General features: G+C 38.1%; 1 protein-coding gene across 1 annotated transcript in view; it reads right to left on the reverse strand.

The window, feature by feature from the left end:
* The window catches only part of Shroom4 (shroom family member 4), a 158,543-nt gene that overhangs the window by 113,221 nt on the left and 30,280 nt on the right, over positions 1-15,042 (reverse strand). Inside the window, exons 5-6 of the mRNA XM_013032354.1 lie at positions 7,571-7,653; positions 5,111-5,262 (exon numbers count right to left, since the gene is read on the reverse strand). Of these exons, the coding sequence (XP_012887808.1) occupies positions 5,111-5,262; positions 7,571-7,653 (235 nt within the window). The remainder of the gene's footprint in view (positions 1-5,110; positions 5,263-7,570; positions 7,654-15,042) is intronic.

Below are 15,042 nucleotides of genomic sequence, written 5' to 3' on the forward strand. Positions count from 1 at the left end.
CCTGGGCGCTGTCCCTCAGCTCTTCAGCTCAAGGCTAGCGCTCTACCACTTGAGCCACAGCACCACTTCCGGCTTTTTTTCTTTTTTGCTTATGTGGTGCTGGGGAATCGAACCCAGAGCCTCATGCATGCAAGGCAAGCGCTCTACCACTGAGCCACCTTCCCAGCCCTATTTTTCAGAATCTTGGGCTAACTTCACCCCATCCCGGCCTTGGTATGCACTATGCTTGATCAAAATTTTTACATTTTTTTTGTCTTAACTAGGCATATCTTAGCTATAATCCCAGCACTTGGGGGGCTAAGGCAGGAGAATCAGAATTTAGAGAACAGCTGGGGCTTGATACCAAAATCCTCTCAAAAATAACATGGATATGGATATGGATAGCTTAACACCTGCCATAATTTTTATTTTCCTATATTACTGAATCCAATTTTATAGAATTGTATTTAGTATACTCTCTTTTGGAGCAGTTGGGTTTTGGTATCAAAATAATGTTCATTTTAAAAACAATGTAGAAAACTACAACATTTTGAAATTTACAACACTATTAAAATTAGACTGTCTATTTTAGAAAATATGAAGGAACTCAAAGATTCACAGTATTTTTGGAAGTTTTTCATTGATTATTTTCAATGTTTCTATTGTTACAGGCCTATTTAGTTTACAACCAATCAATAATTTTCACATCGCTATTATATCTGTGAAATTTCTGTAAGATTTTTAATATTTACAAAGGTATAATTATAGAACTGTCTTTAATTTTGGAAAATTTCATTGCATTTGTTTTTATTCATTTCTTATTGAAATTTCGTTTATAATTCATCTCTGTTTTCTTGATTAAATTTGCTGGAGGCTTATCTATTTAATTTATTCCCTCCAAAAAAACATAGCCTTTGGCATTATATTATATTGGATTCTTAGTCATGTAATTTCATTCTCCATTTTTAATTATAAAATATTTAAGATTGTGAATTTACTTCTGAATACTGATCTCAAATTATTGATAAGCCATGATCTCATATTTTAGTATTTTATTAGTATTCTAGTGTCTTTTTAGCTAATACTTGCATATAAATGAGTTCTGATATAATCATGTTGAAGATCTTAGTTTAATTTTTTATAAATTTGTAAACAATTTATTACCATCAGAAAAAAAAGTAATTTCTACTCTTAGGAGTTTGTAAAATTTGTGGCATAACATGATCATTTTTAAATGATCATTAAATATTTAAAAAGATTATATATGCACTGTGAAATATAATTTTTGAAATTTAGTAATTAATGAATTATGTTTTCATCTCCTCTCAGTATTAATGTTTCAGTGTGCTCTACTGTCATAATCCACCATATAGGCAGTCCCATAATTTTTCCTTTTTGTACTGCTAATAAGTTTTTCTTTGTATATTTATATATTTAGATGACATATTTTTGTAAAAAATAGTTTATCCTCTATCCAGCTGGTATCTTCCATCAATATAAAGTGTATCTTTTTGAGAACAACATGGTTCTTGTTCCTGACCCGCTCAGATGTCTATTTAGAAAACGGATTGATTGGAAGGAGGTAGACTGAATGCTGAGAAACCAGTGGGAAGGCTCTTAAAATAGTTCAGGTGAGAAATCATGAGTGATTGGGTTAAGACAAAAGCAACAGAAAGCTTTTTAGCAGATTAGAAACATCCAGACTTGAAATTACTTGAATCCGGGGCTCAGGCAAGGGAGAAGGTTGTATGGCACCTAGATTTCTAAGTAAATAATCATTATTTCAAAGGCAATACAGGAAGATGAACTAGGCTAGCTTTTCAAAATAGGGCATCTTCTAAAGTTGCTTCTCTTTAGGTTCATTCTCAAAGGACTTAAGCGAAGACCTAAAGCCCAGTATTGGATCATTGTTAGTCAATTACTTACTCAAACCAAAGGCATACCTTCCTTAAAAGAAAAAAACAACTCTAGGATGAGTGTTCATAAACTAAATGAACTTGAATTATTTTATGTGTCAATTTATGAAGAACAGAAAACTTTGTCATAAATTTAAGGGAGGGGGGGAGGTGGGAAGAACCTTGTTGGAAACAAGAAGGAATGTCCAGATGAAGGTAAAGTTTTCCACAAGAGGGCAGCATCAGCTCATGAATTATGCAATGAAGGCCTCCACCAATAGGAGCAGAGATAAGTTTTACAGATTCAGGGACCCATAGGACCTGCTACAAAACCAAAGGGACTTGGAGGTCATAAACACAGCTATTCCTAAGTGATTTGTAGTGGCAATTTTGCTACAGAGGGGGAAAAAAAGATTGGGAATTTCTCAAGGAAGAATGAGTGGGTAAAACTCAGGAATTTAGCATTCTGGTGAAATTGACTCAGTAGCCACTGGCAAGCGTCCTTGCCCACTCAAAGTGCAGCTATGTATGGCCAGCATCTCACAAGGGAATTATTTCCACCCCTAATGGTTTCCCAGCAAGAGATTAGGCTTCAAAGCATACTACATTTCGGGTACACTCCCTATTTAACAATGTTTGCTTCCTCCACTGCATTTGTGATTCATTTATTCAGACAAAGGAACAGAATTCATTATGTGAAAGGCATGCTAGGATAGAATCTGGGAGTAGTGTATATGGGCCTATTGGACTCCCAAATAAGAATTCTTATTGAGCCCCATCTCCAAGAAGTTCCATTTAAAACCAAAATCACCAATCAAAGGGCTAGAAAGGTAGTTCCTTAGTTACTGAACATGCACAAGGCCCTGGATTCCATCCATAGCACCATAAAAACAAAACAAGACTGAATCAATGATATACTTTTTGCATAGTATAAAGCACTACTGAATATATCATTCCTGTTCAGGTACATACATGGGCAGGCATGGCTTAATCTTAGGTACTGGTAGATAATGTAATAAACCAGTGGGATGCTATATCCTTCCCCTTCCTAAACTCAAATCATTTTGGGGATAAATTATAGAATTGAGAACAATGAAGAAATTAAGATCTGTTTCTGGCTTGGTTAACTGAGTGTATGGTCACCAATGTAAGGAGCTGGGTAAGGGAAGATTAGCTAGGTTTTGAGCACATTGTGCTTCAAATGTTTCAGAGACACATAAGAATATACATGCAGTAGAAAGTTATTTATATGATTCTGCTATGGTAGAGAAATATGATTTCCCATAGCATATGAATGAAGTTAGAAAGAAAGAAACTACAGAAAATGCCAGCTTTTACAGGATGGTAAGGAAAATAATAGGTAGCAAAAGAACCTATTTTTTTAATGAACTTCCCAGATTCAGTGGCTTATACCTGTAATCATTGTTACTTGGGTAGGGGAGATTAGGAAGATCATAATTTGAGGCTAGCCCAAGCAAAAAGCTAGTGAAGACCCCATCTCAGCAAACAAAATGAGCATGGTGATAGATAGCTACAATCCTAGTTATAGGTGATGCCTAAGTAGGAGTATGGTGGTCTCAGATTGACCTAAGAAAATGAAATAAATAGACCCTATCAGAAAAGTACCTTACGCAAAAAAGGCTTGGAGGCATAGCTCAAGTAGTGGAGCACTAGCTTATCAAACATAAGACTTGGAATTCAAATCTTATTACACCCAGAAAATAGACAAAGAAGGAAGAAAACAACAGGTTACAGGCTATCATCAAAGTAAGAATTTCATTCAATGATGTCAAGAGCCATCATATATTTTTCCATATATAAATCATAGATGGTGAAGATTGAAAATAGTTTACTGGTTTTGGAAGCTAAGAGATAAAAAGGTGTGTTCTGGGAGTCATTTCAATGGAGTTTGGGGAGCCAAATTCAAACTGCAGGGGTTGGAAAGCTAAACGGCAGGCACAAAAGTAGACACAATGCATACAGTACAGACTCTGTTTCTGAAGCTAAGTATACATCAAAGGAAGAAAATAGAGCAGCAACCAGAGCAAGAAGTAATCTTTTTTTTATAAATTTTATTTTATTGTAAAGATGCTGTACAGAGGGGTTACGGTTACATGAGTAAGGCAATGAGTACATTTGTAAGAAGCAATCTTATAGGATATTGCTTTTATAATTTTGTCCCATAAAATAATTAAGATGTGATCAAGATATTCATACACTACTTTGTGAAATAGCAACTCCTCTGTACAACTACTTAAAGATAATTTTCTTAAGAAATGATAATTAAGATGGAGAAATGTTGGCATGTGCATAAGGTCAAAGGAAACCATCCCATAGAAAATGAAAAAAAATCTAAGCTACAACAATGTAAAGCAAAGATACAGCAAGAAAATGAAAGAAAGGCAGGAATAGTTGGATGGTAATATGTGACGATTGGGCTTCATCATCAACATCACATACAATATGGAAAGCTTTCTAATGGGAAGATACTTTGGTGGCAGCAGAATGACTGTCTTCAACTGTGTTTTTCCTTCATCAATCTCACACCATTCCACTTACTTGTAATGTCTCCCTTTCCGATGCTTTAGTGTTCAAATTCCACCCACCTTTTAGCTCAGATTCCACCTCCTCTTCTCTCTGAAGCCCATCTGAAGTGATCTCTTTTCATAGGAATAGAAATAGGAATTTCTGTCTAAACAATCCCTTTGACAATCACCCACCACCCTGTGAAACCTCCTTTAATACTTTCTTTTAAAAGGTGCTGCTAATAAACTTAGCACAACTGCGCCTTTTTCTTCCCTGTCAGACTGTACACTCCTTGGGGACAGGTTTCTTAGAGTTTACCCCAGACTCCAGACTGCCTGCGCGAGTTGGCAGCAGGATGTGTTGAAATGTCTGTTGATATGTAGTTGAATAGCAGCCACACATTCTGAAAGAGGAGACCAAAAAAAATGGCCCTTGATCTGTACTGAGACACCCAGTTCTCCGAAAAACAAATAAAGAAACCAAGTCTTTACAGAAACAAAATAAATTGATGAAAAGTGGGTATGGCTAGTACGAAGCAATGTCAGGCTTTAAAGCTCTTGTCCTCTTCATTTTGCTTCATTTGTTCTACAAAAATTAGGGTCATTATGAACTGCCTCTCTCCTAAATGATAATGATAAAGATGTGACTCTATTAAGGCTTTATCACCAACCAAGCAGTTTTAGTAGCCTCTTGAACAGTCTGTGCCTTACCTCCTCACAATCAGCTTGAGAATCCGAAAGGAGCCTTTGATGAGGATCAGGGCCTCTTGGCGGGAGCCATACAATGGAGTGCCGTTAATATTCACCAGCTCATCACCAGTCCTCATCTTCTGGGACAAGGCTGCCTTGCCTCCATCTTCGATCTGTGTTGTAGAGAATAAAACAGAAAGCAAGTGGTGAGGGGACTTCTTCCCCATTAATTCTACTTTCTGGCTCCTCCCAACATTGGAGTCACAAATAGGACTGGGGAATGGCTCCAGGCAGCTCCGGAGCAGCTGAGGAGTTGATCACAGGTCATTGTTTACTGAAAGCAAAGGTTGGGCAAGCCCTTGAGGAAAGAGGTGACACAAATAATGCAATCCCTGCCTTGAGGAATGAAAGTCCATCTGGGAAGACACGCACCTCTAAAAAAGCAAAGGGTGCTTTGGAAGGAAGCTCACAGGGTGGCAAAAGTAGCAGCGAAGCATTGCACAGGGTGCACACAAATCAAAAGAGCCAACCTCCAGTATGAGTTGCCAATTCTTTTCCTATCTCTGGGAAAGCCTTGGAGTCTGATAAACTTGACTTTGAATTCTGGCTCTACAATTTTTTATCTCTGTAATCCTGAGCAAGTTACTATGTCTCAGTTAACTCAATCTTAAAGTATAGATCATAAGAATATCTACTTCACAAGGTTATTGATGTATGACGTTGTTAGGAGTGGTGACTTCTTAATAAATATAAGCAAGGATTCAAGAGTAACAAGGGAGTCAACACTGAAAGACCTTGAAGATGACCCACTACGGTATTCTGAAAGTGGGACTGCAAGTTCAAAAGATACATAGTTAGGTACACAGAGAGTAGTTACCATTTATCTATGCCTCTTCAAGTTCCCAGCATAGCATTTCTAGTATCTGCCACCCAGAGGGCACTCAGCAATAATTGGGAATGCAGAGGATTTACTTTCCACATCCTACACATTCCCATTGACCAGGGAGGGCAGTCCATGTGAGAAAGTTTTCAGGCTGGAGTTATGGAAAGCAAAGGCAGAGGTAAGAGCCTGAAAGGTAGGTAAATGCAAATCAGAATGTCCCCAATGGGTCTTGCTAATGGCCTATTTTACATGCAACATTCCATTTATTACAAAGGCAAGTTTTCTCCTTATTAGACCATGGATTCCATCCAGTGTCAGGAGTTGTCTCATCACCCATGAACTCATTCTTCAAGTATTCAGTGAATTTTTATTATGTACAGGGCAACATACCAAGTGGTACAGTAGAGCAATATAGAATGAACACAGCTCCCTGCTTCTAGCATCAGAAGGAAATCACTGGCTGATGTCACTGTGTCCACTGAGATCCAACCAACATAATCAGGAGTGTTTTGGTTGGTATATAGGGGACAGAAGAGTTAAGGATGATTAAATCATGCAGTCCTTTTCTGTCATTCATTTTTTGAGTGTTTATTAATTGTACCAATGGGTTTCACCATGGTATGTCAGATGTACATATATTATATTTTAGTCAGAATAACTCTCTCCACATTGCTTTCTCTTTCCTTGCCCCTTATTGATCAACAGCTTTCACTGTGATTCTATATGCTATCTTCATAAGGGGTATCAGTGGGAGGGGGGAGGGCAAGCAAAGAGGATAAATGGGGATAAATATTTGCATATCTGCAAACAGACCAATGAAAACAATTGAAATTGTTTTAACAATGAGGAGAGGGCAAGGGACAGTGATAGACAGGATGAGTTTGATTGGAACACATTCTATGTATGGATGGAAATGGCACAAAGAACTACCATTTTGTACAACTAATGTATGTTAATTTAAAAATCATATAGACCTTAGGAAAAACTATATTTTTAATGGGGCAACTAAGAATTGATTTTTGCGGAAGGTGTGTATATGCTTTCTACTGTTGTTCTAATATTTCTCTCAGAATTTTATAGCATCCCCTAAATTTGTCCCCACCCTGCAGATGTTAGAATAACACTTTAGATTGGGTAGCTTATGTGCAATTTGGCAGACAACAGCTCTGAGTTCAGAGGGAGATGTTCATTCAAGAATTTTTAAACTCCATCAAAGAAACTGAACTAAGTTAAATGGATTGTTATTAATTTAACATTTTGTTGTTGGTGGTGGTCTTTGCGCTTGAACTCTGGGCCTGGGCACTGTCCCTCAGCTCTTTAGCTCAAGGCTAGTACTCTACTACTTGAGCCACAGTGCCACTTCCAGTTTTCTGGTGGTTTATTGGAGATAAGAGTCTCACGGACTTTCCTGCCCAGGCTGGCTTTGAACACTCAGATCTCAGCCTCCTGACTAGCTCGGGTTACAGACATGAGCCACCAGCACCTGACTTTAACATTTTTTTTAAATTAACCTTTGTGTGACAAATCATAGGCTAGCCAAAAGACGTTAGATATACTTTTGATCCCACTTCTAGGCCACTGCTCTAGACAAAACAAACCAATATTGGTAAATAGGGGGCAACTCTCAGTAAATTAATCAGCATTATACTTTTACTTCCATTGTCATTACAAATACTGCTGCCTGCAGGGAAAAGCAAAGCAAAGGGCCACAGTTGAACTTCAGAAGTTGTCTTTGAGTGACTCATTCTTTTAGCATCCTTGGAAGGCTCTCAGCACCAGGCAGAACTTTAAATATGGAGGATACAATGAGACCAGCCATTTGAAATGGCTTTCTGAACCAAATAAAAGACCACAAATGGGAACCTGTTGGTTGATTGATTTTGATTGATTGAGGCAGTACTAGGGTTTGAACTAAGGACCTCACTTTGACTTGGCTTGCTTGCTCAGCTGGATTTCTACCGCTTGAGCCACACCTCCAGCCCTGCTTTTTGCTGGTTATTTTCAGAGGTGGTACTTGAGAACTTTTCTGCCTGGGCTGACATCAAACCACAATCCTCTAGACCTCAGCCTCCTGAGTAGTTTAGGATTTCCAGACAAGAGCTACCAGTATCCAGCTACAAATGAGAGAATCTAACTAATGAATGCTAATAAATTTCTCCTGTTAATGTTCACTATCCTCACTTTTATTCATACAACTGAATTATCTATATTTCTCTTATCCATAGCAAGTTTTCCCTTTAACAGGTATTATATTTCTAAACTTATTTGTTAAATGCTAACTCCTTTGTGCAACTACTTAAAGATAATAATAATACTTTTTAAAGTAAGTGCCCACTCTGGTTAAAAAAGCACTCAGTTCCATCAGCAAGATATCTGTTTATTCTAGGCCAAATACAAAAACCATGTAAACTAAAATGATCAATTCCTGCTCCAACAGAAGCTCCAGCAGGCATTCCCTCCTGTCACTTTAGCTGATACTTGCAAATCCTAGCAGAGATTGTCTTGAACTCTAGCTATTGCCAATTGTGCCTTTCTCTGTTCCAAGGCACTTTCCAGTCACCAGCAGCATCTTCCTCAGGGAAGACATGTTAACTGTAATAATGCCACTTAAGTACAAGTATGAAAATGTTCTGGCAAGGGACTTTTGGTAACCAGCACAATCCCAGAGCCTCGGTGGGTCCATATCAGGAAAAGAGATTCCATTCGATGAAAGATCTCCTGGACTAGACCTCAAACAAATCTTTACCAGATGCAGGGTGTTTACTGACCTGTACATCTTCTGACTCCTTACTCCTCCCTACATATTTTCCCTTTTAGTGTTTTTTGCTCACTAGTCCATCTTCTCCCCTATATCTTCATTCCTGAGATTCAGTCTTCCATTTATTGTTTGGCCTCCTGACAGTGAGTTCTTCAGGTCAGTGGCTCAACCATACATCTGTTTACATAGAAGACAAAGCAAATGTTCATGTTCCTTGCAAGGAGAAGGTAAGAAAAGGAAGAAGAATAAATCAGAGAGAGGAAGGGAAATTCTATAATATGCTTTATTCTATAATATATTACATATAATATATATAATTATTACATATACTTATATAACATATAATTAATATAATATATTATGGAATACATTATATACAATATATTATATGTGTTATATATATTATAATTATATATCATATTATAGAATAATTATTATATTCTATATTATTCTATGATATACCCTATTCTATGCTTTAAATATATTTAAATCTTGATGTATTTTTAAATATGTGTATATTTTAAAGATTTTACAAGTTTACAAAGCTGTGTTTTTCCCCTTTCCACAACTCTCCTCCTATCTCTGCCTGGGGCCCAGGAAAGGTGCGAATCATAACAACTTGTTGAAATTCACATAGCCTTTGTGGGGTCTGTATAACATCATAAGATGCTTGTCCATTCAGCCAGGCTGGCTCATTTTCCAGCTCTTCCTGAATCAGACCTTCAGGGTGGCTATCCTATTTCATTTGAAATGTTGTGAATTCTCAGATTTGAGCCAGATGTATTAGACTGTTGGTGTAAACACACATGACAAAGCTCAGTGTAAACGATGGTTAACTTATGTGTCATTTTGGATTATCCAAGTGATCACTGGGCAAGGTGAGTATCCCATGTAACTGAGAATTGATGGCATAGAGGTTATATAATCAAAAGCCAGCTGGTGTCTAGAAAACGGGTAAGAGATGAATGACCTTGGACAAGTCACTTTCTTCCCCTACTGTCTCTCCTACCCTTACTGGTAAAATGTGGGGGCTTGACTAGATGATCTCCTGGAGCTCTGACAAACCTGGGCTTGGACAACTCTGACATTCAGTGACTTGTGAAGAGCTAGCAAAGTCATGCATTATTCTCCCACTGACATAGATAATCCTGGCTTTTCTCCCCATTGTACTTTACCTTTACCCATGTTTCACTCCTGCAAAACTGACTAATTAGCAGCCATCTCTCAACTCCCTTTGGTCTATCTTCACTGTTTCAGAGTGGTCCACCAATGCTGGAACACTTAATAAGGCATAGTTGGGACAATGGGAGAAAAAGATTACTGAAGCCCCATTTTGTGCTAATGAGCTAGCAGTTTGGAGATGTTTGATGGGTTTCCAATGAAGCATGAAGTTCTCTGATAGCTGTCAACAAAGTGACAAGTTGGACCTTTGAGAGTAAAAGGCAAAGAAAAATAGGATTGGCAGGACCAACTGGCTTTCTAGTAGCTTCTATTTAATCAGATACAAGCAGATACTTGCTGTTTCTTCTGAATATACTTAGGAGATATACAAAAATGAATGGATGAAATACTAGATAAGATATATATTTTAACTGAATTTAGTAGGAAAAACATCGTCTGCAACAGTAATAATCAACAAGCATTAAATGCTTATTACACCAGTGTAAGAGCAGCATTAAAAATCAATGAAGAACTGGGTGCTGGTGACTCATGCCTATAATCCTAGCTACTCAGGAGGCTGAGACCTGAGGATCATGTAGTTAAGCCAGCCTGAGACTCTTATCTCCAATTAACCACCAAACAGCCAGGAGTAGAGTTGTGGCTGAAATGGTAGAGTGCTAGCCTTGAGCATAAAGCTCGGGGACAATGCCTAGGCCCTAAGTTCAAGCCACAGTACTGGCACCAAAAACATGAATAAAATGGTCAGCATCTGTAACCCTTAGAGAAATGCCAATCAAAACCACATTTTAATTCTATCTCATTACTGTCAGAATGGCTATCTTCAAGAAAACCAAACTGAGACTGAGGGTGTAGATGAATTTTCATATACTACACAGTGGGAATGTAAATAAATCATGGCCATTATGGAAATCAGTATAAAGAATTCTTAACAGACTAAATATAGAACTTCCACAAGATACAGATATACCACTTGTAGGTATATATAAAAAAGAACTGTGTTAGCTTACCACAGAGATGGTTACATACCCTTGTTTACTGCTGCCCTACACATGACAGTCTGGTTATGGAATCAGCCCAAGTGCCTATCAATAGATGAAGGGATCAAGGAAACATAGTATATATCACAATGAAATATTATTCAGCCATGAACACCAGTGGACTTTTGTCATTTGCAGGAAAATAGAACTAGAGATCATCACATTAAGGGAAATGAGCCAATCTCACAAAGACAGGTATCATACCTTTCCTCTCATGTGGAATCAAGGGGTATAGGAAAGGGTCTGGGAATGTGGCTTAGTAGTAGAGTGCTTGCCTAGCATGCATAAAGCCCTAGGTTCAACTCCTCAGTACCACATACACAGAAAAAGCCAGAACTGGAGCTGTGGCTCAAGTGGTAAAGTGCTAGCCTTGAGCAAAAGCAGCTCAGGGACAGTGCCCAGGCCCTGAGTTCAAGCCCCAGGACTAGCCAAAAGAAAGGGGCACAGGAAAGGGGCATGAAAAATAAAAGAGGGACTGTTAAGCATGTAGAATGGGAATGGGAAAAAGAAAGTGTAATAGAGGGTATGAATATGATCAAAGTACATGATATGTATGTATGGAAATATCATGATACTCTGTGCAACTAAAAATAATGAGAAAAATGCATGATATGACTGTGAATATCTCTGCTTTCTTCAAAGAAATGTAGAAAAAGTAAACATTGACTGAAACGTTCCTAGTTTTCAGCAATTCTGGCCTAATTAGCAACCCAACACATACTCCTATCTCTACCAGTTTATCTATAGTAAAAAAAAATGTAATTGGCTTTTCTGGTTTATTTTCTTTTAAAAGACTGGGTCTCATTATGTAGCCCAGATTGGCCTTAAACTCAAGATCCAACCTGCCTCTGTCTCCTAAGTGCTGAGATTATAGATACCTACTACCATGTCTGTCTATAACTGTTAATGTATTTTTTTTGCAAATGGATAGAAAAGATTCACCTGAAATACAATTTGTTACACACATATGTACACACAAATACCTTTTTTTCTTTGAGGTTCTTTAGAATCTTTGAAGGATTTTCAAACTTTTTTTTGTTGTTGGTTTTTTTTTTTTAGGTCCGGTCCTGGGGCCTGAACTCTGGGCCTCGGCATTGTCCCTCAGCTCTTCAGCTCAAGGCTAGCGCTCTACCACTTGAGCCACAGCACCACTTCCGGATTTTTTCTTTTTGCCTATGTGGTGCTGAGGAATCGAACCCAGGGCCTCAGGAATGCAAGGCAAGTGATCTACCACTGAGCCACCTTCCCAGCAGGATTTTCAAACTTTTAAGAACACTATAAATATCTTTTCAGCAGTTTAATCTTTTCTGGGAAATTATAGAGAGAAAAACTAGAGATGATGATTGCTGGCTTTGGGAAAATTGTTGATAATAGGGTCATCAAAGAATGGATAAATCCCTCTCTTTTGTCCATTTTTATTAATATATACTAGTTGTACAAAGGAGTTTCATTTGTGATGTTTTCATATATGTTTGTAATGTGTGAGATCAAATCTATCTACCCTATCACTCCCCCCTTGTCCCTCCATACCTTTCTTAAAGCAAATTCAACATGATGGATTCTATTTTCATATTTGTGAATAAAACACTTCAACCATATTCAACTACCTTGTACCTTTTCCTTTCTTTCGCTCTCCCCCTCTTACTGGTACCTAACCACAAACAGATTTTACATTCCTGACATTTATTTTTAAGGACTAGCTTCTACATACAAGAGAGAAACCATGATAGTTGACTTTTTCAGTCTGGTGTATTTCATTTAACATGATGATCTCTGGTTCCATCCATTTTCCTGCAAACAACACAATTTCATTCTCCTTTGTGTATCTATACCACATTTTCTTTACCCATTCATCAGCTGACAGGCATCTAGGCTGACTTCATATTTTGGCTATTGTGAATACTGCTGCTATAAACAAGGGTATGTAGCTATCCCAACTGTATGTTGACATACATTCCTTAGGAGTAGTATGACAGGGTCAAGAGGAAGATCTATTTTTAGGTTTTTAGGAAACCTCCATCTGATTTCCATAGTGGCTGCACTTTTTTACAGTCCTACCCACAGTGTATCACACAAGTCTTTAGTCTTTCTGAAGCTTCCTGTGAATCTTGAGTGAGCTGGGTTTTTTTAGATAATTGTTTTTATCTATAAGTAGTTTATGAATATAATGCATTTTATCAATGTCATCCCTTTCATCATTGTCCCCTAGAGCTCCCAACCCCAGCCCTTCCTTCAGTTTTCTTAATTTGTAGGATATACATTGAATTTCATGACTGCCTTCTCCCCCAGTTCCTCTCTTCATTTGTCTACCCTCTGTGAACTGTTTTCCTTACCTCCTTTCTCACTTGCAGGTATCTTTTAGAATCTCTTCATGGTAGAAGAGATTAATCAGGGTGCCCTGAGCAGAAGAGATGTGGGCTTTTAAATTACTGCAGTTTCCTTATGATGACTATCAACTCTCTGATTCCAGGTTGCAGACACTGGCTGCCCTAACTTGTCTCTCTCAGCAACTCCCTACCTTAGAAATCCTTCTCAAATTTCCAAAGCCATTTGTTTGTTTTTAAGTCTATGATATCTCATTTCATTTTTTTCTACTTCACCCCCAGCTTCCTAAAAGGCAAAAGAGAAAACAAAAATCAATATATATTTTTTGTGTGCATGTGAGTACTGGGGCTTGAACTCAGGTCCTGGGTGCTATCCCAGAGCTTTTTTACTCATGGCTAGTGGAGCTACAGCTCTATTTCAGGCTTTTCAGTGGCTAATTGGAGATGGGAGTCTCACAGACTTTCCTGCCCGGGCTGGCTTTGAATGGTGATCCTCAGATCTCAGCTTCTAGAGTAAATTGGATTATAGTCATGAGCCCCCTGGAGCTCAGCTACAAAAACCAATCTCTTAAATAAAAGTGAATGCAAACCAACAATCAATTAAAAAGTTACACATAGGCTTGGTTATGTAGCTATAGTGAAGAAATAGATACCAAGTGCAAGGCCATTCCTACCTCCACCAGCCAAGAAACAGATGCCCCAGGAGTACAAAGCACTATGGATCAGGCTATCTCATATCCTTGACCTTCAGTCAATGGAATCTCTGTGCCCCACAGCCTCATGTGGCCCTACAGCTAGTACCTTCCTCCCCAGCTGCTTTATCATCATCTAGTTTACTAATCCACACAACAAAGACTGTCAAAGTTCTGAATCATGCTATTTTTCTGGGGATGACCACAAGTTAAATTCTAAGCATCTATGCCCAAAACTCAGTTGGCCCAGTGCCTAGCTCAGCCCTAGAACTTTGGATAGGGATGTGAAAGCACTGCTGATGTCAACAGTCAAAGGTGAGATTATCTTTGCTCCTTCCAAGGCAGTTAGCCCTGCAGCCTGAGTGAGCTAGATAAGAACTGACAAACGTGACTGCAGCAAGGTAAGCCCAGGCTGTCTTACACTGTTAGCAGATAAGCTCACTAAGGTCCTTGTTACACATTTTAAAACTCTAGCTATTCATTAATACTGAAGTCTTCTGCTGACATTCATATTATCAGGGTTTTTCACACATGCTAATATTTAGATGTGTAGAACAATGGCATCCAGATTGGACTACTCTAAGTTGTACACTAAATGAGTCATTGGAACCTCTGTTTATGTTTATGCTTATCTAAAAAAATCAATATGTCTTAATATATTAATTAATAATTAATCGTATGTATTGTTACTATTGTTGGAAGTACACAATATTCTCCATAAGTAAAATTTTGTATATTGGGCACATATTTTTTAAATCTTCTCTACTGATAAAAAATTTTTTTACTTAAAAAATAGCCGGACTGTGCACCTAAATAAGACAGCTAAAACCATAGGAGCATATCTTTGTAATTTTTTTTCTGGTCCTGGGGCTTGAACTCTGAGCCTGGATGCTGTTCAAGAGCTCCTTTATGCTGAAGGCTAATGTTCTACCACTGGAGCCCAGCACACTGACAGCTTTTTCTGTGATTAATTTGAGATAAGAGTCTCACAGACTTTCCTGCCCAGGCTGGATTTGAACCGTGATCCTCAAATCTCAGCCTCCTCATTAGCTAGGATTATAGGCATAAGACACCAGG

Source organism: Dipodomys ordii, unplaced genomic scaffold (genome assembly GCF_000151885.1).
Source record: "Dipodomys ordii isolate 6190 unplaced genomic scaffold, Dord_2.0 Scaffold154, whole genome shotgun sequence".
In the NCBI taxonomy this organism is placed as follows: domain Eukaryota; kingdom Metazoa; phylum Chordata; class Mammalia; order Rodentia; family Heteromyidae; genus Dipodomys; species Dipodomys ordii.